The sequence below is a fragment of the Penicillium cataractarum genome (genome assembly GCF_028827025.1).
Source record: "Penicillium cataractarum strain IBT 29864 chromosome Unknown utg000005l, whole genome shotgun sequence".
In the NCBI taxonomy this organism is placed as follows: domain Eukaryota; kingdom Fungi; phylum Ascomycota; class Eurotiomycetes; order Eurotiales; family Aspergillaceae; genus Penicillium; species Penicillium cataractarum.
Genome location: NW_026622741.1, coordinates 2,116,002 through 2,143,654, shown reverse-complemented (window position 1 = coordinate 2,143,654; position 27,653 = coordinate 2,116,002). Strand labels below are relative to the sequence as shown.

Below are 27,653 nucleotides of genomic sequence, written 5' to 3'. Positions count from 1 at the left end.
CGGATTAAGGCGATAATCCCATATTCCGCAGCTCCTCGAAGGCAAACTTGACCGCACGAGCAAGCTCCCCGCCCTTAGCCCAAGCTTCATCATGCCCCCCAGTAAGAGGAAGAACTTGCACTCGGCGATCATTTGACGTCAGCTCTTCCTTGGAGACCTGCGCCTTCCTCTCCTCCCAGGCACGGAGAGCCTCCCGCATAGTCTCAAGCTGTCCCTGATCGACGAGCTCGTCATCCTTTGAATGCGCCAGGACAACTAATCGACCAGTCTTCCAACCACCCTCCACACCTCGTGACCCAACCATCTGCGCCGGCGACACCGAATCCCAAAGCAACTCATCCGTGCCAAATGCACCTTCCACAAACCTGCGGTATTCGGAGATATCCCGATGCGTTTCCACAATTTGCCGCAAGTCATAGATACCCGCAACGCCGACGATCGCCGTCGGGTGCGCAGACAATCGCGGCGGAAGCGGTTCTGGGGATGACGAAACCGGCTCAGTTTCCACATCACAATCCTCAGAACTCCCATTAAACAATTGTTCCCGATGTCCCGCTACCGCGCCCATAACAGCTTGGAAAGCCAGTGTCGCGCCGCAACTGTGACCAACCAGGATATACCGATGTCCGAAGCCATAGGTATTCTGCAAGAAAGCCAGCGCAGCTTCTACATCGCGGATATGATCGGGGTGTTTTGCATCACGGTATTCTTCAGATGGTGTTGTTGCTTTATCCTGTGGGTGATTCGGGTGTGCACTGAGCCGATACTCGATCGAGGCGAAGCCTGTGATGGGGAGGTCGGGGGAGGCTTGGAGGATAGATTGAGTGGGTTCAATGGATTCTGCTGTAATTGTTGGATCACGCCAGGCACCGCCGTGAATGTAGCTGCAGTATTGGTCTAGTTGTTAGCTGTTGTCCATGTCTTTGTCGGATGGGGGATTGCGATGCGGGGATCAGATCGGAGGCCGTACATTACCCAGTAACCATCTTTATGTTGGTCCAGAGGCGTGGCTGTAATGGTTTGGAGGGAGCTATGCCGACCGTAGGTCAGTTTCCTTTTGCTGGTCTGGGTCGCCATTGTGGAGGGTATTATTGAAGTGTGAGTGTTATAAGGAAGCTGGGCCTTGGCCGCATTCTATCGGGTCGGGTCCTATCGATAACGAGCCCGGAGGTGGGACGGTCTCCGCGATTGATTACTAGGGGAGTGAAAGGGATCAAGGAATAGAGGTATTTTGAAAGTACTTATTTTCAGCTATGAAATTGAGTGTATCTGCCTAATTTATGAAGAGCAGTCGTTTCTAGCAGAAATAGTAGTAATGGAGAGTTGGCCATGAACAATAAGTATATAGTTGTAATACCAGCGTATCTACCCCTCTCCACCACCACTATTTCCATACGGTATTACCACATCATCAATACGACGCTAAACCCGAAAGGAAATTGTTCGACGGGCTCCTTTCACACAAACCGTCCAACCGCCCCATCTCCAAGTCCAACCTCACCCCCTCCACACGGTGCAACCACCTTTCAATATGGCCGAGTATGTGATTTCTGATACCCTTTTTCCCATGCCAATACTAATCTCCGCAATAGAGCACAAGCCCCCCTCGCGGCCATCAAGGTCGAGGCCTTGGTACAGTCTCCCCGAATCTTGAAAATCTTCCCTACCCTCGCCAGCGAGAAATACTCATGCCCGACGCTCTAGGTGGTGATGAAAATCATCAAGCACTGCTCCCAGACTTTCCCGACCACCGCGACCGGTTCCCTCGTCGGTATGGATGTCGACGGCACCCTCGAGGTCACCAACTCTTTCCCGTTCCCCGTTGTCGAGATGCCCACCGAGTCGCACTTCGATAACGCCGCTCCCAACCCGGCCGCCGCTGCCCCCCGCGCCAAGTCCAACGCCGCTTACCAGGCTGAGATGGTCCGGATGCTTCGTGAGGTCAACATCGATGCCAACAACGCTGGCTGGTACACTAGCGCCAACATGGGCAACTTTGTCAACATGAACGTGATCGAGAACCAATTTTTCTACCAGAAGGAGTTGAACGAGCGGACAGTCGCTCTCGTGCACGATGTGTCCCGCAGCGCCCAGGGCAGCCTGAGCCTGCGTGCTTTCCGCCTGTCGGCCAAGTTCATGGAGGCGTTCAAGGATAACAAGTTCAACTCGGAGGAGTACGTGATACGCGCGTTACAGTGATAGAAATCATGGTCAATTTTAGCTGACCGTCTCTTTACAGGTTGCAAAAGTCCAACCTCCGCCACCAAGATATCTTCGAGGAGCTGCCCGTCGAGATCCACAACTCCCACCTGATCACTTCGTTCATCCACCAGCTGCAGTGCCCAACCCCGGCCGCGCCCACCGACCTTCCCGCCTCGCTCAGCGCTCTCGAGTCCAGCCCCTTCTCCAAGTCCACCACCCTCAACCCCAACTTTGACAACCTGTCTCTCAGCATCGACCCCTTCCTCGAGAAGAACTGCGACCTCCTCTTGGACAGCATCGAGGCCCACAACACCGAGGTCAACAACTACCAGTACTACCAGCGTGTGCTCGGCCGTGAGCAGCAGAAGATCAACAACTGGAAGCAGAAGCGCGCCCAAGAGAACGCTACCCGCGCTACGCTCAAGCAGCCCCTCCTCCCCGAGGACGAGTGGCAGCGTCTGTTCAAGCTCCCCGCCGAGCCCAGCCGGTTGGAGAGCATGCTCAACACCCGCCAGGTGGAGCAATTCTCTCGCCAGGTCGACAGCTTCGTCTCTGCGACAACTGGCAAGATGTTTGCTGTTAAGGGCAACCTGTTGCCTGGTGAGACCGCTAAATAAATACCAACACACTCTTGATGAGGGGAGTGAGAGAGAGGGGAGATGAACCCTGATACCTCGGGGGCTTTTGGGTATTGCATGAAACCTTATTACGGCGTAGGGAGGGAAAATGTTCTCTGGGATGTTAATACGACTTCCTCTTTTGTTTTCTTTGTATCCGTGACGAGGTCGAGTCCGGTTGTGATCGATATATGGACTCGCCATCCGCTCATAGAACACAATGACTTTTCTAGACACGACTTTGAAAATGCTTCTTCTTTACTGCGATATTCTTGAAACTTGTTTAAATGCTCTTTTCCTTATCGTAGCTTCATTAGTACTTGTATCTAAGTCGGTCTGGACCTCCCCCATCTTCTAGCCCTAATCTGGATAGGGCAGTGTAGATCACGTGAATTCTATATGACCTCATACGCTCATCATGGCATCGCGATTATCAGTCGTTGATAAGATCGCAATTAGAAGAGAAATTTTGTTTGGTAGTTTTCCCTGGTATACCCTTTGCATATAATTCGTGTTTCCTCGGTTGTATCCATGTATAACACTCATTCAGATATTTGGATTGTAAGTCTTCCCGATCTATATATCCTCCATAAGATATGGATCCACCCGCAAGATTGCCCTTATTTTCACAAGAGGTCTTCCATCGACAATCACAACATGCAATGATTGACGACTAACAAATCATTGAATAGGCTGGCGCATTTGCTGCAGTTGTCGTCGACTTCATCGTCTATCCAGTCGACACGCTCAAGACTCGCATCCAATCTCCAGACTACGAGAAAGTCTTCAAAGATGCCCGCACAGGCGCAGTAAGACGAGACGTCCTCTTTCGTGGATTATACCAAGGTGTCTGGAGCGTCATATTCTCGACAATACCATCATGTCAGTAACAGAAACAGTCTATCTACCTCATTACAATTTCTCACATTTCGCAGCAGGAGCATTCTTTACTACATACGAAGCTATAAAATGCACCTTACACGACTCCTCAACCAGAACTAAAGCCACCGGTAATAGATTGGAGTATCTCACACAATCTTCAAAAACAGCCCTCCGTCTACCATTTACCCACTCCCTTCCAAGTCCCATTATCAACGCAATCGCCTCCTCAACAGCCGAGGCTGTATCATGCTTCATGCTCACACCGGCGGAGGTACTTAAGCAAAATGCGCAAATGGTCAACACTAATACCAATGAGTCGAATACCAAAGGAACGGCTACTAGCGTGAGCGCCATACGCCAGGTGTTCTCCCGATTCAAGAGTCACCCGTGGAGACTCTGGAATGGATACTTTGCATTACTCGGACGGAATCTCCCGTTTACGGGTCTTCAATTCCCGATGTTTGAATATGTCCGGTCACATGTTATTGAGCGGTATAGACGGCGGAAAGTTGATAGGTTTGTTTTCTCAGGTGGTGATGGTAGGCAGGTATCAAGTCAACGAGAGCAGCTTATTGAGCGAGCTGGGTTAACTGGACTTTCTGCGTCGGTGTCTGGGTCTATTGCTTCGGTTGTTACTACGCCTATAGACGTGGTTAAGACTCGTGTTATGTTGTCTGCGAGTGATAATACAAGTGGAGAGTTGGAGGGTGCGGCACAGGGTGCTGGGAAAGGATCGAGGAAAGGTGCTTGGGCTGTTGGGAGGCAGATTATACGTGATGAGGGGGTTCGTGGACTTTTGAGAGGGGGATGATTCGTAGTGTTTGGACGGCTGTTTCGTTGAGTCTTTATCTTGGGTTGTATGAGGGTGGGCGGTTTTATCTGGAGAATCGGCGGCGTAGATTGGAAGAGGATACATAGCATTGCAGGAAGAGGAGTAATAGCTAAGTTGGAGAGTAACTCTACAATGGGTTGATCGACTTCGGTATCTCTTTAATAAGGCTCCAGGGATTATCATCTCGGTTCAACGTGATTCATTTTCATAAAGTGCAGGTCATGTAGTCATATCTGTCGTCAGAGTAGAGTTATGTGGAGGCCATGCGTATGCAGAGCCTCGAAGATAAAGTGAAAACGTAAACAAACAGGAAATAAACAAACAAAAACGACAACGCTCCAACAGTTTACAGGGACTCATAGTAGATAGAAAACCAAGCGGAAGAGCCCGGTTCCAAATATTGAAAAAGAGTCCGCCAAATCCAAAAGCACCAAATCGAACAACCCACTAAGTAACTACTGGGCACCATCAAGCCCAGTAAACTAGAAGCTTGTAAGCTTCTTGAACCAACTCGACTTCTTCGCCCCTGAGCTTGGCGGCGCAGGTGCTCCACCATGTCGACTCCCATGATGAGATCGCATCCCACGATCACGCTCATAGTCTCCACTCCCAGAACTACTCTTCACGCCCTCACGACGCGACTCTCGACGACGAGAGCGCACATCATCAACCACCTCCTCTTCCGGCATATCACCATACTTGGCCCGACGACGGGCTCTTCGGCGCGCGGCACGACGGGCTTCCTCATCCGAGGACAGCGAGTGAGCGTTATCGGCGGCTGCGGCTGCGTCCGGGGGCAGATCGATGACGGTGGGCATGATGGGCGGCGGCTCAGGGGGTTCTTCAGCTTGTGAGTAGACCCACGTGGAGATCTTGTCTTTCTTGGGCCCACCTGTGTTCCCATGATTGAGGCCCCCCGTCATCAACGGTGCCCGCGTCTGCTCCGGCGCAGGTCCAGCCTTTGATCGGCGACGATGAGCCTTGTCGTCTGCGTACGAACGGGAACCACGACGACCGTCTAGCTGCTCTTCTGGTGCGTAGCTGTCGACCGGGGGCTCGTCAACGCGGGAACGGCGACGTTTGGCTTTGGCGGCCATTTCTTCTTCGCGCTGGCGACGGCGCTCGCGGCGCTCGGCGACTTTCGCTTCTTCGGCTGCTGCGGCTTCGCGTGCGGCTTGTTCCTCGCGGGCTCGGCGTTCTTCGCGCGCGGCACGGCGAATACGTCGCTCTTCTTCTCGGCGCTGTTCTTCCTCCTCACGGGCGCGTTGTTCGCGTGCTTCGCGCTCGCGGATCTTCTCTTTACGTCTGGCTCGTCGCTCTTCCGCTTCGCGAGCCTCGGCTTCTCGTGTGTCAGACGGGGCTTGGCGAGACGTGCGCTTCGCGCGACGAGCTGCTCTCCGAGCCTCTGCGTCTTCGGGCTCGGTTTCGCCCCCTGCAGCAGCGCCAGCGGCGTCCGTGGTAAACCCTTCAGCATCAGTGTCCGGTCTCACCGACCGCCGGCGTCGATCGTCACGACGTACCCGGCGATCCTCGCGCTCTGTCTCAGTGAGGTGCTTGGCATCTTCATCGCGATAGGAGCGAGACTTGCGACGGTCTGGCATCTCAGGACGCGCAGGCTTTCGCAACGAACCAAAGATCCCCATGAACCCACCAGTGTCTTGCTTCTTGAGTGGAGGAGGTGCGCGCTTTAGGCGTCGCTCTCGAGGCGCATCGACGAAAGCCATGTCATCAGCCCCTGAGAGAAGGTCTGGACCACCGCGGGCTTGCTCAACATCGACCATGATAGCATCGTCCTCGTCAGGTTTCGTACGGGACTAAATGGGGAAGAAAGATAGGCGTTAGCAAGACCTGCGACGTCCCGATAAGTTTGAGTAAGCGCATGCAACGTACTTCTCTCTTGGACTTGCGCTTTGACCCTCTCGAGCCCTCTTTAGGTGATTGGCCATCCACGTCTTCCATGTCAACCACCACCATGTCATCATCCTCAATGGCGTAGGGGTCGCGGGGAGCTACATCAATTTACAGTCAGTTCGTACTTCACAGTAGATATCCATGCCTGGCGTTTGGTTGCTTACCAGACTTCAGGCGCTCAGCACGGGGCCGGTCGCGTTTGGATTTGGACGCGTTGATGCCCATCAACTTGGCTGCCTTATCGTTTACCTCGGGTTTGTCATCTGGAGGAGGCGACGGCATGGCAGCTTCATCTTCTGGATCAATCGAAGGACGTCGGGATACCGGTTTGGAGGAAGGCCTTTTGGATGATGATTCCGGTTTGCGGGATGACTTGCTTCGTGGCGGGGGCTGACCAAATACGAAGTTGGACAAGGTGGTCGCACGTTGCTGCTTTGAGGAACGGGCTTCGCGTTCTCGCTCTCGCTCTCGCTCACGTCGCCTGTCCTTGTCAGACGAAGATCTCTCGACCTCAGGATCTGATTCTTTAGGACGCGATTTCGTGGATTTGGAACGAACTGCTGCTACGGGAGAGCGCTCCCGTTCACGTTCGCGAGTCGATTCCTTTCGTTCCTCTTTCGATCGTTTCTTGGGAGACTCGACTTCTTCAGCGGGCTTGCTTTCCTTGATCTCCTTAACCTCCTTCACGTCCTTGATCTCCTTGATCTTTTTCACCTCCTTCACCTCCTTCACCTCGTTGGGTTCCTTGATCTCTTTGATCTCCTTCACCTCCGTGGGTTCCTTGGCTTCCTTGATCTCCTTCACCTCCTTGGGTTCCTTGGTCTCTTTCGGCTCCTTCTTGCTGGACTTCTTGGGTGGTGGTGCCGAGCCCCAGAAACCCCAACCAGTATTACTGGCCGCGCGGTCCACACGAGGCCGATCCTTCTTCGATGACTTTGGAGGTTCTTCCACTTCTGGAGGAGGTGTTGGTGGAGCGCCATCTTCCTCAGGCTCAAGGACAGCAACAGGTTCAATGACAGCCACAGGTTCCGGTTCGGGCTCGGGCTCGGGCTCGGGCTCGAGAGGGGTTTGAGAAGGAAGCTCAAAGCCCTTCCCGGGAATGGGAAGTCCCTTTTGAACTAGCTTCTTCTCTCGTTTCTTCCTGTCCTTGGATGACAGGTCATGCCAGCCATCATACAAAGGGTCATCGTGAACTGGTGCAGGTTCGGGAATAGGTTTGGGCTCCGGCGCTGGCTCGGGTTCAGGTGGGACTTCAATTTCAGGTTCATCAGGGAAACTTCCGGGAACAGAGTCTCTGGAGACATGTCTTTCCTCTTCGGGCTCAGGTAGGGGCTCCGGTTCGGGCTCGGGCTCGGGAGATGTTTGAGATGGAAGCTCAAAGTCCTTCCCAGGAATGGGAAGTCCTTTCTGAACCAGCTTCTTCTCTCGTCTCTTCCTGTCCTTGGATGATAGGTCATGCCAGCCATCATACAGAGGGTCATCGTGCACAGGAGCAGGCTCGGGAATAGGTTCGGGCTCAGGCTCAGGCTCAACAACAGGAGGCTCCGGTTCAGGTTCGGGTTCAGGTTCTGGCTCGGGTTCGGGCTCTTTAGCCTTTGACTTTGAGCTTGACTTCGCCTGCTTAAGCTTTTCCTTGGTCTGCTCGAGGGCCTTGATACGCTCAGCGACAGACAGCTTGGCCGAGGACTTGAGCTTCGAAGATTTCTCAGGAGGGGGTTCCTCTTTAACGGGCTCTGGCACGACTTCAGGTTCGGGCTCAGGCTCAGGTTCGGGCTCGGGTTCCTTAGGAGGATCCTCGCCAACATCGATAAGAAGGTCTTCTGGCTCCTCGAGTATCTCTTCCTTCGGTTTGGACTTCTCCTTGGTGGACTTGGTTTTGGCAGCGGAGCCTCCAGTCAAAGATGCCCAGAAACCCTTAGCTGCAGGCTTCTCTTCCTTGACTGGTTCGATGGCCTTCGTCTTTTTAATGCTCTTGGACTTGGAGCCCAGATCGGCCCAGATATCATCAGGGTTATCAAGGATTTCAGGCTCGGGAGTGAGACCTTGTGCTGGAGGAGTCGGTGCAGGCGGAGGCGGTTCTTCAAACCCCTTCTTCTTTGACTTCTTATCCTTGGTCGTTCCCCAGACTCCCCAAGAGTCGTCTTCTGCTTGCCTAGGAGGTTCTGGCTCCGGCTCGGGTTCGGGAATAGGTTCAGGTTCAGGTTCAGGCTCAGGCTCAACAACAGGAGGCTCCGGTTCGGGTTCGGGCTCTGGTGGCTTCTCGGTGGGAAGTTCAAAGTCCTTTCCAGGGATAGGGAGACCTTTCTGGACCAGTTTCTTCTCGCGCCGCTTCCGGTCTTTCGACGATAGAGTATGCCAGCCCTCATATAGAGGATCATCATACACAGGAGCAGGTTCTGGCTCAGGCTCAGGCTCAGGTTCGGGTTCTGGCTCGGGTTCTGGCTCGACTATAGGTTCAGGTTCAGGTTCTGGCTCGGGTTCGGGTTCTGGTTCGAGTTTGCCCTTCTTCTTCTTCTTGTCTTTGGTGGTCACACCCCAGGCACCCCAGGTATCTTCGGGCTCCTTGGCTTTGGGGGGTTCCGGCGCGGGTTCCTCAATGACGGGCTCCGGTTCTTTCTTGGACTTCTTATCTTTCTTACCAGCAGTACCCCAACTGCCTCCCCAGTCGTCCTCAGCCGGAGGGTCAGGTGCAGGCGCAGGTATGGGCTCGGAGTCTGCCAGCAGATCAATCTTTTTCTTCTTCTTGTCCTTCTTGGAGGGAACGGCCCATCCCCAGTCATTTTCGGGTTCGGGTTCCGGTTCTAGGGCAGGTGGATCCGGGGCAGGGGGAGCAGCTTGAGCTTGCGCCTCTTCTCTGGCTTTCACTGCCTCGTCGTAGGCGGCTTGCTTGGCTGCATTTGCTTCCCGAACCTTGGCAAGTTCGTCTTCAGCGTCTTTCACCTTCTTCTCCCAGTCCTTCTTGGCCTTTCGCTGTTCCTTCTTGGACAGACCAATGTACCAGGCTTCCGTAAGGATAGATCCAGGGATTTCCGGTTCGGGCTCGAGATCCAATTCGGGTAAAGGTTCCAAGGCAATAGGCTCTGGCAGTGCTTCAGGGGTTGATTCGGGTTCGGGCTCAGGATCGAGTAAGCCTTTCTTCTTCTTATCCTTAGTCGCGACACCCCAGGAGCTCCAGTCGTCATCTGCTTTCGTCGCCTCGGCGGGAGGGGATCCCAAATCGCCAAAATCAAAACCGCCTGCGGTCTTGGTCGATTTCTTCTTTGTGGAAGCGACTCCCCAGGGATTGTTGTCTTTGGGTTCTTCTTTCGGGACGGACTCTCCGATAGCCCCAAGACCCCATTTGCTAGCCGCAGGGGCACCTCCAGTACTCCAATCTTTACCCCAGCCGCCAAAACTAAAACCAGTTCCTCCACCTTTTGGTGCTGCGTCGAAGTTTAAGTCCAACTGGGGAGCTCCGCCGTCTAGGCTGATATCCTGAAACCCGCCAGGGGGCACCTCATCCTGAAACGTACAATGAGTATGAATGATGTAGAATTGCGGGTCGTATATGTACTTACCTTTCCTTTCTTCTTCTTTCCTGCTGCAGTAAACCCGGCCCAATCATCGCCGCCACCGCCCTCATCAACATCGTCAGCCCAGCTGAGATTGTTCTTTGCAGCCTCGGCGGCTTTTCGCTCTTCCTCCTCCTCTTCCTCCTGCTTTTTGCTCTTCTTCTTGGTTCCAGCGACAGTTCCCCAGGCATTCCAGTCGTCACCACCACCATCATCCCCACCACCTCCGCCGCCTCCACTACCATCGTCACCGCCTCCATCTCCTCCGCCCGCATCACCGCCACTATTCGCATCGCCGTTCGCTTGATCGTCCCCAGCATCATTTGAAGAACCCCCATTATCAGGCGGGGGCGGCGGGGCAGCGGGTTTCTTCGCCGCACCACCACCACCACCTTTCTTCTTCTTGTGCTCTCGCACGCCGACCGGGTTCTCAAAGTCAATATACACATCGAGGATCGTATCTTTGTACAGCGAACGCGACTGGTTTCGCGATTTCGTAGCAGGCGCTAGCGGCGCAGTAGGTGAGAGCGCAGTCTTGCGCTCCGCGAGCGGAGGCAGCGCAGGGTATTCCGGAGGAAGATCGTTCACGGCATCGTCGTAGGAGGGCGGAGGTTGAGTGTACCACGGGAGTGCGGGGGCGTATAAACCCAATTCGTCAGGGTGTTGGTCCCTGCACGTATTCTCGAGACTCTTTACAGCACTCTCGGTACGGCCCTGCACGAGAACCGCCCAGACATCGTCGACTAGTTTTTCCACCTCATCTTGCCAATGCGGAATGTGGTAGGCGGGTTTCTCGCTGGTGAACTTTTCCACATAGGTATAACAACCGGGCGCGAGGACCTCCATTGTAAAAGCGCATGCGCCGAGTACACGGCTGGCCCGATCAGAGACCCGTCCACTGGATTATGGGGAGAGAACACATGGGGTGGCGGGTTGGTATCGAACCCCCGCAGGAGACCGGCGAGTCGAGGTTGGAAATTCGAGTAAGGCCCTACGCCGAGAGCAAGTAGTGGTAATGTAACAAAAGGAGGCTCGTCGCCTTGGAATCGAAAGAATTCTCCAAATCAAAGTATCCCGAAAAGACAGAGCAGCCACCCAGCACGACCGGCGCGAATTCGAGGGACTCGGTGGAGTTGGGGTTTGAGCGCAAAGCGCGGGACGGATAGGATGGAGGGAATTAGTTTGAGTCGAGGGTTGGTAAAGTTGCGCGGTTCAACGGATTCTGTGAGACTGAGATGATCGAGTTTTTAGTGACACATGAACTCCTGGGTAAGGGAGGAGGTTTCTAAAGGAAAAAAGGGATTAGCTGGTGGAGGCAGGGATGGGAAAAGCATGGGGGGGCGGTGGAGGGAGATCATCGGTGATCGTAGCCCGCTTCTTCGTACTCTGTACATACTTTGGACTTTGTGTATCTCCGATTCCCTCCTTTGCTAGGGTTTATTTTACAAACGAAGGATCAATCCTATAATCCCCCCTATTTTTCTTCGGTCCTTATCAATGGTAGTCAGTCATGAACTCCCGTTCGTTCAGACCCGAGACAATATCACGGTGAGAAAAATAAACAGCCGTCGAATCAGAGAAAAGAAGAAGGCTGGGATTGAACGAGTGCGGGTATTCCGTATACACTCTTACTCCCTCCCCGCAGAAGAAAAGAAAAGAAAGAGAGGAAGAAGAAAACTCTTCAGTTTTTCATGGAAATTCTGGTTACTTATTTTCTTGCAACTCCTACTTGCCTCCTGCTCACCTATCGATCTCCTGCACCCTCAAAACACCGCACATCCCATTCAACCAGTCAGAGCGGACTATTAGGAGATCGTAGCGTACACCCTGGGAACTAACTGGGTGTCCGGGTCACCCTGACACCCAGAAATGCGCCCATGTACCCAATGTACATCACCGTCCACGCCCCCAGTAGATTCGTAAACTGCAGGCCGGGAGCCTATCGATAACGAGTCTGCCCCTCCACCAGCGCACGTCCAAAGCAGGGGGATCTTCTTTCCCCCTCGACACTGGATGGGGTGGACGCCCGCATTCTGCAGTCTGCAACTCTTTTCTCCTTTACCCTGGGATAAACTCGAGGTACATCCTCGAGGTATCTATGCAAACAATGACAAAGTACAGTGTGTACAAATTACCCATTTCACCGCATCAAACCAGGGAACCCTTCAGCCTCCTATCCACGGTACTTGATGGAGAACAGATCATGGATCCATGGATGCCCGAACTAGCCTACGGGTAGGCCCGTCTGCATGGAATCCAACTACAATGGGTGCAGCTTGCAGATAGTGTTGCACTTAGTGTAGTATATTCCTACCGTGGTTAGTATGGTTAGTATGTACTTGGAAGACTAGAAAATGCATACTTCCCGGGTCTGGCGGCCCAACATATTCTCCAACTACCGCCACTGGAATAATAATAATAATCATAATCATACAGATCATCCATTGTATACATTGTGCTACTTTGATTTACTTGCATTGCACTGACACGCAGAATGGCGGAGCTACAGCTCCTGGTCCAACATATAAGCTACAGTCCCATACCTCCATCAGCCGCAATCACAATCCCTTCGTTTCTTCCCCATAACAATCCTAACATCCTAGCCAGAAGGAAAACAATAAATGCCCAAACATTCCATTCCCCCGAACGACCCCTCTGCAGGGAAAATAGGTCCATTTCGGGCCTCTTTGGCGCCCTGCACGCGCAAAAAAAACTGCATCGGTGGTTTTTCTCACCGCCACTTTGGACCGGAGGAAATCGTCCACCAGTGCGGGGAGGAGGGGCTCCGCTGTGGAGGGCCAGCGTTTCTTGACTCATACTCATGACCGTTTGAAAGGGAAAAGAGAGCGATGGAAAGATCGAGAAGTTCCGGCCTAATTGTGGAGGAAGAGAGTGGATTTAGAATCACTGATCTGAGACATCTACGATGCTTACAACTGACCTCAGGATATCCTCAATCCGAGAGAGAAAATGGTGGCGTTGGGGTAAAACAAGAAAAGTACAATGGCGCGTGGACAATAAACTACAATACAGGACAAAGGAAAGAGGGAATCGAGCGACATGGGGGAGATTCGAAACACACAAAAGACATTGGCCATACCAACCCAGATCCAAACCCTTTTCCATCCCCAACCCGTTCTAACACCATCTTTGACCCCTGATCACAGAATACACGGGGGACTCCCTCGGGCACGTACATGCACCCGTTTAGGTAGACGACGCCTTGGCCCTCGGGGAAGGAACCTCCTCGCCGTACGCCTCGCGGTATTCCTCGCGATAGCGCTCAACGTCACGATCAGACTTTTCAAAGTAGGGCTGTGATTTTGGTTAGCTTCGGTCCTCGCCATGATTATATCGCGCATTTACGAGCGATGGGAGCAAAACAGCTTACCTGCTTCTCCGAGTCGGTCATGTTCTTCCATTCACCAGCAAGTCGCGTAGCCGACTCACCCACGGGCAGGTGCTTGAGGTCACCACGCTCGTGGCGCTCCTTCATGAACCACAGATACGCAGTAGTAGGGAACTTGACCAGGCGCTCGTCTTGGAGGCTAAAGTACTTGGCGTGACCCAATCGACGGAGGTGTTTGCGAGCGGTGTTTGCCTGCTTGACCTGAAGAGGCGTATATAGCTGGATCCAGGCTTCGTAGGAGGCAGCGTTGGCAGCCCGGTTTTCCTCGGCCTGGTTGATGAATCGCTGTTGAAGTATATTAGCATGACAAGCTTCCAGTACAACACAATATGATTGTTTAATTTGACATACGTCGGCCTCGTTCAGTCGCTGAGAGTAAACCTGTGAAATGGCCTCCTTGAAGATTTCCACCGGCGTCATCGAAGATGACTGTTCCCTCAATTCCTTGATCTTGTGCTGGATAGCAATAGAGCGAGCGACCTGGGGTAGCTTCTTGGGCGGTTGCAGAGCAGTCTCCTTGAGCTGTTTGATGAGCTCACGGCTCTCCTTCTTCTCCTTGGCCTCCTTTTGCTTCTCCGTCAATACGCGCTTGGTCTTCTTCTTCTCTGCCTTGGGCTCCTTGGTTGTCGACTTCTTGGTTGATTTCTTGGCACTATCAGTCTTGGTCGCCTCCGTCGCAAAGGATTGGGACTGTTGAGATTTCACAGCAGAGGGAGATCCGGCCAGCGGAGTCGAGAATCGGGAGTTCGTGGCGAGAGAAAGACGGCGAAGTTGATTCTGCACTCCGATCACGCGAGTCTGGTGCGACGAGGCATCGCCGAGGCGCAGGTGCTGCAGCACATTCGCGCGGGCGACCCGTTGAAGAGACATTGGTTGCGATTTGTTGAATTTATTTGTACGATGAGTGTACTTCAAGAAGTCGACTCCTGTCGTAGTTGGAATTTGACCGAGGAATAAGCGCAGCTTGTAGGTGTAGAAGGGGCTCCTGACGCAAGCGGGCAGGGGAGGCTGGAACGGGCGGGCCAAATAGCCAAACAGCCAAAACAGCGGGCGCAACAAGCGCGTCTGAGCTCCGTTTGGGCCCCGCCGCTTTGGGACTAGGGACATGTCATGTGACAACCTGGGATCCGCCTCCACGTGACAGCGATCACCCCAGTCGCAAAAAGCGTACCTGTAGGAGCCTCACGTCCAAGTTTCAGTGCAATTATCTCCCAACGACCTCGACGGCGACACTGACCACTTTCGAACGAGAGATTATATGGAAGCGCGGTGATCCTTCACAGGCTTTTTGTGTTCTAACGTCCCGGTGCTCTTGAGTTTCAGTAATACTCACTCATCGTTGGCCTGTGACAATGGCTCGCCACGGGGATACTCGCTCACCATCTCCTGTAGGCAGCACATACTCCTCGTCTCGCCGAAATCGCAGAGAGGATGATCGCTTCGACAGAAACAGACGGGATGACGGACGTGGTTATCGCAGGTCCCGCAGTCCAGAGGTGGGTCACATCCGAACTCGCAAGCTATCATCCCCAGCTTCACATCTAACTTATCCCGCAACGATGCAGCGGCGTTATCGTGATCGCGACCACGGCCGTGACAGAGATGGCTATAGACGCCGAGACCGATCGATAGACCGACGCGATGAAGATAGTTACCGCCCCAACCGACGAGATCGGTCTCGCGAACGCCGACGGTCCAGAGACCGAGACGATGACCGTGATTATCGCCGCAGGAGTCGCGACAGAGATTACCGACCCAGGAGAGAAGATTCCCGCGACCGGGATCGCAGACGCACAGATGATTCTGCTGATTTGAAGCACAAATCTAGACGGGGTGACAGCCGTGACCGTGGCGCGACTCGGCGGTCTGCATCTCGCACTCAAGAGGTACGTTCTAACCAGCGCCACTTCACCAGCAGAGCGCGTGATGCTTATTACGTTCGGCAGCCATCCAAACCCACTACCCCCGCGCCGGCCCCCGCCGCTCAAACGGACGAGCAGAAAAAGGCCGAGAGATTGGCGAAACTCGAACTATGGAAGGCGAAGCAAGCTGCCGAGCGAGAACGGAAGCAACAAGAACAAGCTGCAGCAGGTGGCGGACGTGGAATTCTCGATGAGATTGATCGCAGATCTGGGTTTTCCCCAGCTGTGGGTTCGCCTCAAACTCCGGCAACACCGACCGACACCGCATCACCAGCTCCTTATGCTGGAAAATTCGACCCCAAGGCTATTGCTAAGAATGCGGCCTCGAATGGGACGGCCGCCGTCCCGGCTGTGCTTGGGATTGATGTCGCGGTTCCGCAGACCACAAAGGTTACGGTACGACAACCTGCAGCGCCCTCTGCCCCTGCATCCGCTCCCTTGAAGGCCAAAGGCAATGTGAGTGGATTCGGTCTCGGTGCCAAACTGGCCTTTGAGTCCGATAAACCCTCCGCTACTCGAACTCTAGGCTTCGGCGAGGAAGAGTCTACTCGCAAGAAATTGGAGCGGCTCCCAACCCCTCCTCTCGACGACGGCAAAGATAACTTTGTCGATGCGGACGATGCCGGTGACGATGATGATGTCGATATGCAAGATGGGGACAACGAGGAAGAAGCTGCGGCTGCCGCACGAGCCGCCGCTGAACGGCGCGAAGAGCGACTTCAGAACCAGCAGTCCGAAATGAACGCAGATATCCACATGGAGGATGCCAACCAGCAGGCTGAGTCTACCGAGATGGAAGTCGACGAAGAGGAGGAAGTTGATCCTTTGGACGCATTCATGTCAGAGCTTGCAGATACCGCTCCCCCGAAAAAGAAGATCGGTGTTACATTCGCTAAGAAGAAAGCCAGCCAACAACCGCAGGCGATGTTTGGTGACGAGGACGATGTAGACCTCACCGCTGTTGGTGGCGAAGATGCAGACGACGTTCTCGCCATGGCAAGCAAGAAGAAGAAGAAGGAAATCCCGGTGGTCGACCACGCAAAGGTCGAGTATGAAACCTTCCGCAAGGCCTTCTACAACGAGCCCTCACATCTTGCCGATATGACCGAAGAGGAAGTGGCAAATTTGCGCCACGAGTTGGACGGTATCAAAGTACGTGGACAGGATATCCCCAAGCCCGTCCAGAAATGGGCTCAGTGCGGTTTGGGCGTGCAAACGTTGGATGTTGTTGACCGCCTGGGTTTCGAGGGACTTACATCTGTCCAAGCCCAAGCCATTCCCTGTATCATGTCTGGCCGTGACGTGATCGGTGTGGCCAAGACTGGTTCAGGAAAGACCATGGCCTTCCTTGTCCCCATGTTCCGCCACATTAAGGATCAGCGGCCGTTGGGTAACATGGAGGGTCCTATTAGTCTTATCATGACACCGACTCGTGAGTTGGCTACACAAATCCACAAAGACTGTAAGCCGTTCTTGAAGGCACTCGGCCTTCGTGCGGTCTGCGCCTACGGTGGTGCTCCCATCAAAGATCAAATCGCGGAGCTGAAGCGTGGCGCTGAGGTTGTTGTTTGCACTCCTGGTCGAATGATCGATCTACTTGCTGCTAATGCTGGCCGAGTAACGAATCTCCACCGTGTGACATACGTGGTTCTCGACGAGGCAGACCGCATGTTCGACATGGGCTTCGAACCCCAGGTCATGAAGATTTTGGCCAACGTTCGACCGGATCGTCAGACTGTGCTCTTTTCCGCCACGTTCCCCCGAAACATGGAGGCACTCGCCAGAAAGACACTCAGGAAACCGATCGAGATTGTGGTCGGCGGCAGGAGTGTTGTAGCACCTGAGATTACCCAGGTGGTTGAGGTGCGGAACGAAGATCAGAAATTCGTCCGCCTTCTTGAATTGCTAGGCAATCTGTACTCTGACGACGCAAATGAGGATGCGCGGGCGCTGATCTTTGTCGATCGTCAGGAGTCTGCTGATAACTTGCTGAAGGAGTTGATGCGAAAGGGCTACCCTTGTATGTCTATTCACGGTGGAAAGGATCAAGTCGATCGTGATTCTACCATTGAAGACTTCAAGGCTGGTATCTTCCCCGTCCTCGTCGCTACATCGGTGGCTGCTCGTGGTCTAGACGTCAAGCAGCTGAAGCTGGTTGTTAATTACGATGCGCCAAATCACTTGGAAGACTATGTCCACCGTGCCGGTCGAACTGGCCGTGCCGGAAACACTGGTACTGCGGTCACGTTCCTCACAGAGGGACAGGAGCGGTACTCTGTGGATATCGCAAAGGCGCTCAAGCAGAGTGGACAGGAGATCCCGGAGCCGGTTCAGAAGATGGTCGACAACTTCCTGGAGAAGGTCAAGGCCGGTAAAGAAAAGGCCAGTGGATCTGGCTTTGGTGGTAAAGGCCTGGAGCGTCTTGACCAGGAACGTGAGACCGCTCGTATGCGTGAACGCCGAACATACAAGACCGGCGAGGAAGGTGAAGAAGACGAAGAGAAGGATGAAAAGGAGAAGAAGGCCGACGACGATCGCTTTAACAAGGCGCTCTCCGCAGTGCAGTCTGCCGCTGCCCCGGCACCGGCGCCTCTCGTTGGTGTTCCCAAGGGTATTGATCTGGACGGCAAGATTACAGTCCACAAGACCGAAAAGGATCCCAACGCTGCTTCGAAGAACCCCCTGGACAAGGTTGGATCTGCCGTGGCCGATATTCACGCTCGTCTTAGTCGCGCGGGTGTGATGAGATCGGGTGTCCCCATCGACAACCGTGGACCAGATGCAGGTGCATTCCATGCTACCTTGGAGATCAACGACTTTCCCCGTAAGTTTTTTTCCCACTTCCCCTCTCTGGATTATGCATGAACTCATACTCAATATTTCTCACTTGCAGAAAAGGCTCGTTGGGCCGTTACCAACCGTACGAATGTCGCCAAAATCCTGGAAGCCACGGGCACATCCATTACCACGAAGGGCAGTTTCTACGCCACTGGCAAAGAGCCTGGTCCCAACGAGAATCCCAAGCTGTACATTCTTGTTGAGGGCGAGACTGAGATTTCCGTCACCAACGCGATGCGTGAGCTTATGCGCTTGCTGAAGGAGGGTACCGTTGCCGCTGCTGATAGTGATGCGCGTGCGCCGGCCAGTGGTCGTTACAGCGTTGTTTAGGAATGTCTCTCGCCGGCAAAGATAATGATCTGCACTTTTGGCTGTACTCAGCAGTTGTATCATAGCATGGAATTGTCAATCTTCTTCTCCATTGACCCATCTTCATTCCCAGGTAATATCAGTTGATATAAAAGGTAGAGGCGCTAATACAGACTGCCCTCCAAATGAACGAAGAAGAAAAAAGTAGAAGATGCTGCAAACTGCTCAAAGAACGACCCCGGAATAATCGCCAAGCTCGAACGCTATTAGAATAAAGTGTTCATGAATAAGAATATGCAATCCCGAAACGCCAACAACAATCAAAGCGCCAAATAGACACGAAGCGCTTTCCTATCCTTAATTCCACTGTCTAGCCTCTTCCGCGCCATCAGCATCCCGCACAGCCCGCTCCGTCTGACTGACCTCATTCAAGGTCTGAGTCTGAGTCTTGGCCTTTTGCGCAGCCAGTTTGGTGCCGAGTTTCCCTTTGCTAGAAGCAGATGCAGCTTCCGCTCGCTTCTACAAGAAGAGATTTAGCAATCGCTCCATTGCACTGCCGGGATTCGACCCAATCATTCTTATAGATGTACACTCACCTGAGCTGCAATCGCAGCATTGGACCGCGCCTCGTCACTACCCCCTTGTTGCGGGGAGCTCTCCCCGAGTGTCCGCCCGGGACTATTTTTCCAATTCGCTTTGGCAGGCACAGAAGCACGGGGGGCATTTGATGATCCAGCCGGTGGGGCACCGACGACTCGACCGGGCCCGGCGAAGGCCTCGGGTTCGTTTGAAGAGCGGGAGCAGATGTTACCCATGTTGTTTGTGAGTGGGGTAGATTAGATGGAGACGGTCCCCCTTGGATTGGATATGCGGTAGAAGATTGGACGAGGAGAAAAAGGTACGGAAGCAATTAGTCTGATCTTTGGGCGAGAGGGACTGAACTTGAGACCAGCTCTGATATGCGACCGATTGAGAGGTAGGGGTGTGTTTGGTTGGAGATCTGGCCAGCGCGGTTCATGTTGGAATTAGCGTTGCGATGCGATAACGCGATAGCCGGTGACGATCCGGGGCACGTGGGGTTACGTCAGCATTTACTATTAACCGGTGGTGGGGGTTTGTGTTCATGTTATGTAAGACTAGAGGGGATTGTATTTCATTCTAGTCGCTTATTGTAGGCGACCATAGAATATACTTTATACAATCCTAAACTATCTCTCCTATTCTGATAGCACTTCCTCCAATGTAATCTCAAGGCGGCGTAGATTGGCAGAACCCCGACGGGTCTCGTTTAGTCATCGACGAAATCATCCAAATGGAAAAGGAACGCCCTTCCCTTCTCCGGGCCCAGACCACATTGGAATGCTGGGGAAAGAACATCTTCTCTCGCGTGGTCCATTTACCCCTCGGCGACAAGCCCAGCAATGTTCGCGAACGACATCCCACTTGACCGCTTGCCAACAAGCCCATCGCTATTCGCCCGCAGATCATGACGCTTAACCCCCAAGGTCCCCATCCTCCATCTGCGCTCCAAAGGTCCTCACGAGAGTTCTCGCAGTCCTAGGCTGTTAGCCAAACCCCCCCCTAAACGAATCGCCCACATTTTTCGACTCCCTCGCATATTCCAGGCCGAATATCGCTTTTTTTTTCCCTACGTGCTCTTTCGCCGCTACGTCTTACAAGGTCCTCGTCGGTCCCTGCTGGAATCTTGTGCTGCATGACGATCGTTCGCCAATTTCTCCGATTGCGTCGGTAATACTCTTCCGACGTTGTACACTCTTTTTGCCTGCGGGCGGAGCGCATGATACTATTGTGAGACTATTTGCAATATAGAGGTGCTTTGACCAGCGGTTGTGGACATTTTTCCGGAGCCCGTACGGTACTTCGTTGTTGAACTTTGGTGGCATTGGCATTTTACCGGTTACGTGATTTACTTGCGTCGAAGGTAATATCGTTGCTGGTCGCCAATTATCCCACCTGCAGTCGTACACTTGGCTAAGCCCCTCGACTATTCCTCTTGTACCCTATTCCCCCATCTTGTACCCTGGTGCCGCGGGAAGATAACGGGGTTCGAGGTTTCTTTGCCCGTGCCAGCACAGAACCTTATCTTTCCCTTTCCATTCCCCTGGTCATTTGCCCTGAACCGTGCACAACATGGCTTCCCAATCCCAAGTAAGCGACTTCTGCCTCGAGTGCCGCTGGGAGGATTTACATATAGACACCAAGCCCGCAGAGGATTCCTCGATCCCTCAATGCGAACCCCAGTGGAGTTGCACTGATGTTGAGCATCATACATCGCTGGCCCGATGCGAGGTTGACGAGACTTGCTGTGATGAAGATGTCTGCGCCGATGACTGCCATATAGACTGCGGGTCAGTGTGTGATGGCTTCGTGGACTGCGACGCCTCAACTGTCTGCTCCGTTGCAAACTGCGACGAAGACCATTGCGAAAGCACGGACCCCGTCTGCTTCGACAATCACTGTTGTGACAGTACAGCCGACCAAGATTGCACGTTTGAGTCTATTTTCGGACTCACGACGCCGCTGTCGTTGGATATTGCCAATACCTTGCCGTCGGCAACGATGACCCATCATCCTGTCGACGACGCTGGGAAAGTGGCAGACCACACATTGCCGGGCATGATTGATCCATGCTATCAGTACGACTTCCTCTCCTCATACCAAGCTCATGCAACCAATTGTGAACAAAATGTTCCCAATCACCTCGGATGTCAGGACTTCCGCAAGGATTGGGAGGGCATGTTCACCCACCAGCACCCACACCAACACCAACACCAACACCAACCTCTACCCCAACAAACCGATGTAAACCCTGCGGACATCTTCCACATGCTTGGTATGTGCACTGACTACTCTATCTGTCACGACCAACACCTTGCTACACACCATCACCATCACCAACAACCCGATCCCAATCTCCTAGAGAAGCCACAGGATGACGCTCTGAACTGTTTCCACACGGAGCACCATCATGTCCATGGCCAATTTAAGAACCCTAATGACCTGAACATCCATGTTCATGGCCCTCATCGCAACCACCACCGCTGCCGAGCCCACCATCATCATTCCCATCCCTATTCCCCTTATTCGCGCCAGTCCAGGTCCAGCGTTAGCTCGCATTTCATGTCTAGTCCGAGAGAGACGCCTCCTCCTTTGGAACGAGACATCTCGTCAGTCTTGACGACGCCGGAATTTTCCGCAGAAGATAGCGAGTTGCACATCTGTAAATGGGTGACCTCGATTAACGGGATTCAAGCTCCTTGTGGTGCTACCTTTGCCGATTCCGGCGCTCTTCAAGACCATCTTGTGTCCGCTCATATGAACACTGTTGATGGTGCGAAGGGTAATGGATACTATTGCTGTTGGCAAGGGTGCCACCGCCCTGATGAGCCCTTTTCACAAAAGTCGAAGCTGCAGGGCCATTTCTTAACACACAGTAATTGTGAGTTTTTCCGCAGTATCTAGAGAAATGATACAATACTAATCATGGTGATTTAGATAAAAACTTCAAGTGTTCTGTCTGCGGGAAGACCTTCGCCAGGCAAGCAACCTTGGATCGCCATGAGCGTAGCCATCGGGGAGACAAGCCTTATAAGTGCAAAGAATGTGGGAAGACATTCACCGATAGTAGCGAGCTGAGTACGTCATTGTTCCCCTATATGATTGTATCAATTACTAACAGCTTCAGAAACGCATTCGCGAACTCATACCGGTGAAAAGCCGTTCAAGTGCACTTATCCTGGATGTAAATTCGAGACTGGCGATGTGAGTGATCAACACTGACTTGAAATACTTCGGATTCCTAACATATCCACAGTCATCAAACATGTCTAGCCACAGACTTACCCACGGTGAACGAAAACATAAATGCCCTTACCCCGGCTGCACGAAGAGTTTTACAAGGCCTGGTAGGTACCACTGTACTCCGTTCTACTTTCTTTTAGCTTACACTATACTAACTTGTCTCGCTTCTCAGACCAATTGAAACGTCACCAACGGACAACACACAAACAAGACATAACCTCGACCCTCCCATCCCCGAACCCCGACCACTTTAGTCTCTCTTCCTTTGCTGTCGTCTAACGAACCACCTTACACCCTGATATTATACACGATTTTCATGTTTTTTACGACCTTGCAGTCTATGATGGCGCTAGGGCGTAGCTCGCTCCTCCTTGTATGAAGGCATTGGATGGGAACTGATTGGAATAACCTTGGACTGGATCTTGGCGTTTTTAATGGACGAGAAAATATTGCTTGGTTGATGCTGTCCAGACTCCACCTTCTCTGGATGCGGTACTACCGAATTTAATCTTATTGTTTGATGAGATACTGCTTAGGTGTTCTATTCTATGACCTATTTCAGTAGAACGATATCTTTCCAATAATTAGAAGGCAGTTACAATGCCTTTCATCCAATTCGATGATATTCTATTGACGAGCTGAAAGATACTTGATGATATGATTTACAATCCGTTATCAGATACCCCATTACAGGCGCATATCATGCAAGACAACCCAGATACACTCCCCTAAAAGCTCTCCTCATTCAGCATGAGCCCTCTCCTCAAGAACCTCAACCGCATTCCTCAACTCCCGAACCCTCTGCCCAACCCTCCTCCTAACCTCACCACGAACCTCCGCCCCAACATCCTCCGGATTAAAATTCGTCTCAACAACCGCATCCTCTCCAACTTCCGACCGTCCCTCACCCCCATTCTCAATATTCCTGACACCACTATCGACATCTTCACCCGGCCGAACAGTGTACAGATGATACACGGCGCAGAGCTGGTTCAAAGCATCGCGCGCAGACTCGCGGTCAGAGGCGGCGTAGATGGTTGCGCCGTCTGTGCTGTCAGTTGCAATTTCGAATTCGTCTTTGGCGATTTCGTAGAGGTCTTGGAGTTCTTCGATGAGCAGGTCTGCTGTTGGTTTGGGGGGTGTGGTGCTCGAGTAGGGTCGGATGTGGAGGGGTGAATGTTGTTGGATTGTTGGGACGATTTTCAATGGAGTGGTAATGCGTGTGCTGGATGTGTTCCAATGTCTGGGGGTGTTTCTGGCTAAGATGCTGTACAAGGCGCGAGATGGTGTGATGCTCCGGGTCATTCGGGTTGATTGCAGAGTGCGGAGGCGCAAGGAGGGTCCTCCGGTGCGAAGGGAGATAGATGCCATGATTGATGATTTAGATATTTGCAATGAGAGAGAATGAATTGGTAATTGAGAACTGTGCAGCTTCGGAGTTTCCCCAAGGGTATTTGAGGAATGGAGATGTCGGAGCACCTTGGAGCTGGAGCCGGAGGGCGATGACGTATGGTCACGTGGTGATAAGGACTATATGGCAAGATGGATGTTGTTTGAAGTATCTTTGATTAGTCTAAATGAGGTTTATTTGTCGTATGTATTTGGTATACAGTCTATATAAGAAAGCAATCCATCGATGATTTCGTTGAATAAAGTCTTACTCGTCTCTGGGCTTGCGAATGGCTCCTGGACACTCCAGGTAGTCCTATGAAAATTACTTAAGACTCTCTTTTCTCAAGTGTTGCCAAACAGTCAGATCATAAGGTCATGTATTCCCTGATTAAAATTAAGATTATGCAATTAACAATACAGAGTGACACTCCTGAGAGTAAGTCACCATCATAATGGTCATATCGTTGAATGCCTTTTGGTAAAGCAAATCAACGATCGTTCCACCCCAAGCGAGGCATTCCACCTAGGCTTTTGGAAGGGTAATGCGCAATGCGCGAGGAGTAAGGCTAACCACGTCCCCATCGTCATTTAGATTGAACTCAAACTCCGGCATACCGACATTCCCATAGATATAGGAGTCCAGCTCGAGCCAAGTCATGCAAGCCGAAAGTATAGTCCCTGAAGTTGGTTGTGGGTTTAGACCCTGGATGACCGCTGAAAACGAAACTCGGCCAGGGCTTTTGAGACTGGTGGGTTGCAGACGCATACTAAGCAGAGAAGGGGCTTCTTTTAAACCTGCCTTTTCTGCAAAAGATTGTCCCATATCCACTGAGTTGCTGATCCATTTCGTAATCTTCAATCCTGGTTCATCATCCGCAACGATAGTAATGGACGAGTTAGAGGTTCCGTCCTCAAGGGCATATGTCCCTGCAAATCTCCTCGCAGCCTGGTTCTTGGCTATCTGCTCCAATGCAGGTAGCATAATTTCGGCAATCTGTTCACCCAACTTCATTGGCAAAGCAAAGGTGCCGTTTCCTGCAGTAAGTATTGCGAAGCCTGCGTTGTGGTCTGGGGACAGAGCCATGATGGAATTGTACATTCCAACGTTCCCAGATTTGGTGTAGAGGTCGACAAGACGTGGCTCTTTAAAGGACATGATCTCCCAGGGGTGTCCTACGGAGACTTGCAAAGACGCGGTGTGGGTTGCTGGTTTCATCCAACGTCTCGTCATGGCTGGACTGACAAGGGTATTAGCCAGAATGGCGCGGCCAAGGGTGGAAATATCTTTTGGCGATGAGTAGATGCCCCCAGCACTGATGCTGTATTAGCAATATCCTTCGAAGGAAGACATATAGATCGTAAACTCACGGGATTGCATCTCCGATGTCCAAATTGAACTGACTAGAAATCAGGTCCGAAGGGACTACCGCCAGACTTGGGTCGGGCATGCCATGGCTCGAGCGGGACAATCTAAGAGGCTCGATTATGCGTTCCATAAGAATATCTGCGAACGGTTTCCGGGCAATTGCTTCGAGTGCATAGCCCAGAATCTGATATCCAGCATTTGAATATAGTGGCGTAGAGGAAGTTGCGGCAATTGGCTGGGTGTCTAGTATCCCATCAAAGAACTCTGAAAAGCTGTCAGTCAGTCAATTCACAGACAATCTAACTCTTGATACACCCACGTTGCCTGTTGCATGGTGGGAACGGAGCATTCCCACATGGCATTCGCTCTGACTTGGGGAGCGATGGCAATCCCATTCTAGTAAGAGCTTGGGGAGGGGCGCTTGCTGCCAAATCCATAAAAGCATCTGTAAAATCCGGTCAGTACAGAGCTCTACATGTTTGGATAAAGATTAACACACAGTCTCTGGGAATGCCGGCTTGGTGACTGGCGAGTTCACCAATCGTCACTTCATCCCAATTGACATAGTCGATCTGGTCAATCTGTTGGGAGTCGTTGTAAGGGCTTCGCAGCTCGGGCACATATTTTGAAACGGGCTCTTGAAAGTGTTTGGTTCCATTGAATGTCATATATAGTAGCATGGTCCACAACTTGGAAATGCTACCAATGCGAAATACGGTATTCTCGTCCACTTCTCGTACTCCGACAGATCCATGGCGTACCGAGTCATCCGTGTGGGAAAGGCCAAAGGCAGCATATGAATCACTTTCGCTGAATATTTGCACAGATATTGAGTTTCCAGCCAGTTCGCCAGACTGAATGGCCTGTCTTATTTGCGCAGTGAGGTTTTGTGTCGCTGCGATGAATGTTGGGTCACTGCCGATCTCCGTGGGGGCTGGAAAGGCTGGTCCTAAGATAGGACATGCATTTGGTTTTGCGGCGACGTTCGCGCCCAGCGAAAGTAATGACAATAAGTACAATGAATACATTGCCAATTCTCAGAGCCGTCTTGGGCTTTTTCCTAGCGGATAAGGGTTCCCAAATTTAAGCTGAAGGTCGAGTCGCGTACTTATAACATAGCATTCCTAACCCTCTCATCCCCGTTATTCGGCACCGGCAAGGACATACGAGCCTTGAACGCGACAAAGATGGCAGGAATCTAGTGACAGATCGATCTGTAGATTTGGGTATGATAATCGGGATTTCGAAGCATATTCATCGTCTTGGGGCACCGCTCTACATGGAGTTCTTCGATGACTCTATCCGACCGCGCTTGCACAGGGTGATCGTGTGATGTCACACGCCAATTACCGGCAGCTTAACATCAAATCCTTTTCAAAATGATTGCTTTTCTTCCAAAATGCTTAAATTAATTTTCAGATTTTTTTTTTTCGAATAGGAAAGCTGTGGTTGTTGTGTCGCGTCGTGATACTCAGACTCGAGCTATAGGGCCGAAGCTAATCATAACAATGGAATCTCCACAAATTCGCACGCGAAGACAACGCGGAGGGGAAGTAGATTCGTCTAGAAAATTCTCTATTACGTAGGAATCGCGGTCCTAGAAAGGCACTGAATGTTCTCCTTTATCAATCACTTTCTTGGCGAAGGGGGTTGACCAGCTGTCCAGGTTCTTCGCGCGGGAGGTTAAAGTTGCGATAATTGATCACCGATTTGTATAGAGAGGATGGTTCTGATTTCACGTCGATTACATGAATTTTGGAAATTATCAATGCACACAATGGGAAAATAGACAAAATAATCTCACTCAAATGTACTCGCCCTTAAGCCCATGGATTTTGAGGTGCCAGGAAATGAAAAAAAGAAGGGTAGGAAGGGGGAGTACTTGGCCATACCTCCTTTTCCCCTCGTCACGTTAACTGCACTACGTAGCCATTTACCAAACTATGCAGTAAACTTATAACCTGTCCTATCTGTTGTGAAAAATTCTTCAATGTGCTCTACAGTGGAGAGAGTTTTCTAGTATCTCGAATTCTGGTGATTTCGTGCCTTCAGATTACCCGCAGGAACTATATATTCCGAGCGTCCTATCCCCGAGGTTAGCTCCATTTCCAGAGATCGCGGATTTTCTCCCAGTGCAAACATTCTCTGCCCGATCTCTGAGATTCGTACTGACGCTTAAATTATAGCTCCAAGCTTTACTACTGTAAATACCCGATTTAAATTAATTAGTGGTGGACCCTCCAAGTGGTCGAAAACTACTCCATACTGTACGCGTTCTATAGCGGCTAAATTCCTCAGGGGCACGTTGAAATGCGGGGGGTAAACAGATCCACAATTCGGACATTCCTCCATCCATTATCCTGAGACACCTTTAGTCGGACCATCGGCCGCACTTTTTTGAGATTGGTGCTCATTTTTCCTTGGTGGATTGACACTTGACGAACAGACCCTTCTTGGACTGACGCCCCTTTCCCATCAATTTGAAACGGTTCATACACACATCTTGACACCCAAGCTAGAGTTTTAGCTTTCGACGATGATGCATTAGCTTCTGAACCATGACCTATATATTGCTTTGAACTCTTTCGATTTATGTCGAT

General features: G+C 52.0%; 10 protein-coding genes across 10 annotated transcripts; 4 read left to right on the top strand and 6 right to left on the bottom strand.

Moving 5' to 3' along the window:
• Positions 1-4: 4 nt before the first annotated feature.
• On the bottom strand, positions 5-1,077 carry N7496_006454 (arylformamidase; the record flags this gene model as incomplete). The annotated part of the gene is made up of 2 exons (XM_056699383.1): positions 5-884; positions 971-1,077. 2 exons carry the CDS (start codon positions 1,075-1,077, stop codon positions 5-7), a joined length of 987 nt encoding a protein of 328 aa, XP_056554796.1.
• Positions 1,078-1,531: 454 nt separating this feature from the next.
• On the top strand, positions 1,532-2,819 carry N7496_006453 (putative eukaryotic translation initiation factor 3 subunit EifCh; the record flags this gene model as incomplete). The annotated part of the gene is made up of 4 exons (XM_056699382.1): positions 1,532-1,539; positions 1,593-1,632; positions 1,705-2,174; positions 2,240-2,819. The coding sequence occupies 4 exons, from the start codon at positions 1,532-1,534 to the stop codon at positions 2,817-2,819; spliced, it is 1,098 nt and encodes a 365-aa protein (XP_056554795.1).
• A 531-nt stretch (positions 2,820-3,350) lies between these two features.
• Positions 3,351-3,787, top strand: N7496_006452 (putative mitochondrial carrier protein; the record flags this gene model as incomplete). The annotated part of the gene is made up of 3 exons (XM_056699381.1): positions 3,351-3,380; positions 3,512-3,628; positions 3,755-3,787. 3 exons carry the CDS (start codon positions 3,351-3,353, stop codon positions 3,785-3,787), a joined length of 180 nt encoding a protein of 59 aa, XP_056554794.1.
• A 1,228-nt stretch (positions 3,788-5,015) lies between these two features.
• Positions 5,016-10,841, bottom strand: N7496_006451 (uncharacterized protein; the record flags this gene model as incomplete). Its single annotated transcript, XM_056699380.1, has 4 exons — positions 5,016-6,347; positions 6,424-6,542; positions 6,609-9,945; positions 10,002-10,841. The coding sequence occupies 4 exons, from the start codon at positions 10,839-10,841 to the stop codon at positions 5,016-5,018; spliced, it is 5,628 nt and encodes a 1,875-aa protein (XP_056554793.1).
• A 2,361-nt stretch (positions 10,842-13,202) lies between these two features.
• Positions 13,203-14,274, bottom strand: N7496_006450 (uncharacterized protein; the record flags this gene model as incomplete). The annotated part of the gene is made up of 3 exons (XM_056699379.1): positions 13,203-13,310; positions 13,387-13,689; positions 13,756-14,274. The coding sequence occupies 3 exons, from the start codon at positions 14,272-14,274 to the stop codon at positions 13,203-13,205; spliced, it is 930 nt and encodes a 309-aa protein (XP_056554792.1).
• Positions 14,275-14,756: 482 nt separating this feature from the next.
• Positions 14,757-18,494, top strand: N7496_006449 (uncharacterized protein; the record flags this gene model as incomplete). Its single annotated transcript, XM_056699378.1, is given in 3 exon segments — positions 14,757-15,290; positions 15,306-18,150; positions 18,220-18,494. 3 exon segments carry the CDS (start codon positions 14,757-14,759, stop codon positions 18,492-18,494), a joined length of 3,654 nt encoding a protein of 1,217 aa, XP_056554791.1.
• A 336-nt stretch (positions 18,495-18,830) lies between these two features.
• On the bottom strand, positions 18,831-19,288 carry N7496_006448 (uncharacterized protein; the record flags this gene model as incomplete). The annotated part of the gene is made up of 2 exons (XM_056699377.1): positions 18,831-18,992; positions 19,070-19,288. The coding sequence occupies 2 exons, from the start codon at positions 19,286-19,288 to the stop codon at positions 18,831-18,833; spliced, it is 381 nt and encodes a 126-aa protein (XP_056554790.1).
• A 1,336-nt stretch (positions 19,289-20,624) lies between these two features.
• On the top strand, positions 20,625-22,574 carry N7496_006447 (C2H2-type zinc finger protein; the record flags this gene model as incomplete). Its single annotated transcript, XM_056699376.1, has 5 exons — positions 20,625-21,933; positions 21,990-22,130; positions 22,180-22,256; positions 22,309-22,399; positions 22,468-22,574. The coding sequence occupies 5 exons, from the start codon at positions 20,625-20,627 to the stop codon at positions 22,572-22,574; spliced, it is 1,725 nt and encodes a 574-aa protein (XP_056554789.1).
• A 462-nt stretch (positions 22,575-23,036) lies between these two features.
• N7496_006446 (uncharacterized protein) lies at positions 23,037-23,666 on the bottom strand (the record flags this gene model as incomplete). The annotated part of the gene is made up of 1 exon (XM_056699375.1): positions 23,037-23,666. The coding sequence occupies one exon, from the start codon at positions 23,664-23,666 to the stop codon at positions 23,037-23,039; it is 630 nt and encodes a 209-aa protein (XP_056554788.1).
• A 544-nt stretch (positions 23,667-24,210) lies between these two features.
• Positions 24,211-26,081, bottom strand: N7496_006445 (serine hydrolase domain-containing protein; the record flags this gene model as incomplete). The annotated part of the gene is made up of 4 exons (XM_056699374.1): positions 24,211-25,000; positions 25,056-25,317; positions 25,373-25,498; positions 25,553-26,081. The coding sequence occupies 4 exons, from the start codon at positions 26,079-26,081 to the stop codon at positions 24,211-24,213; spliced, it is 1,707 nt and encodes a 568-aa protein (XP_056554787.1).
• Positions 26,082-27,653: the final 1,572 nt, after the last annotated feature.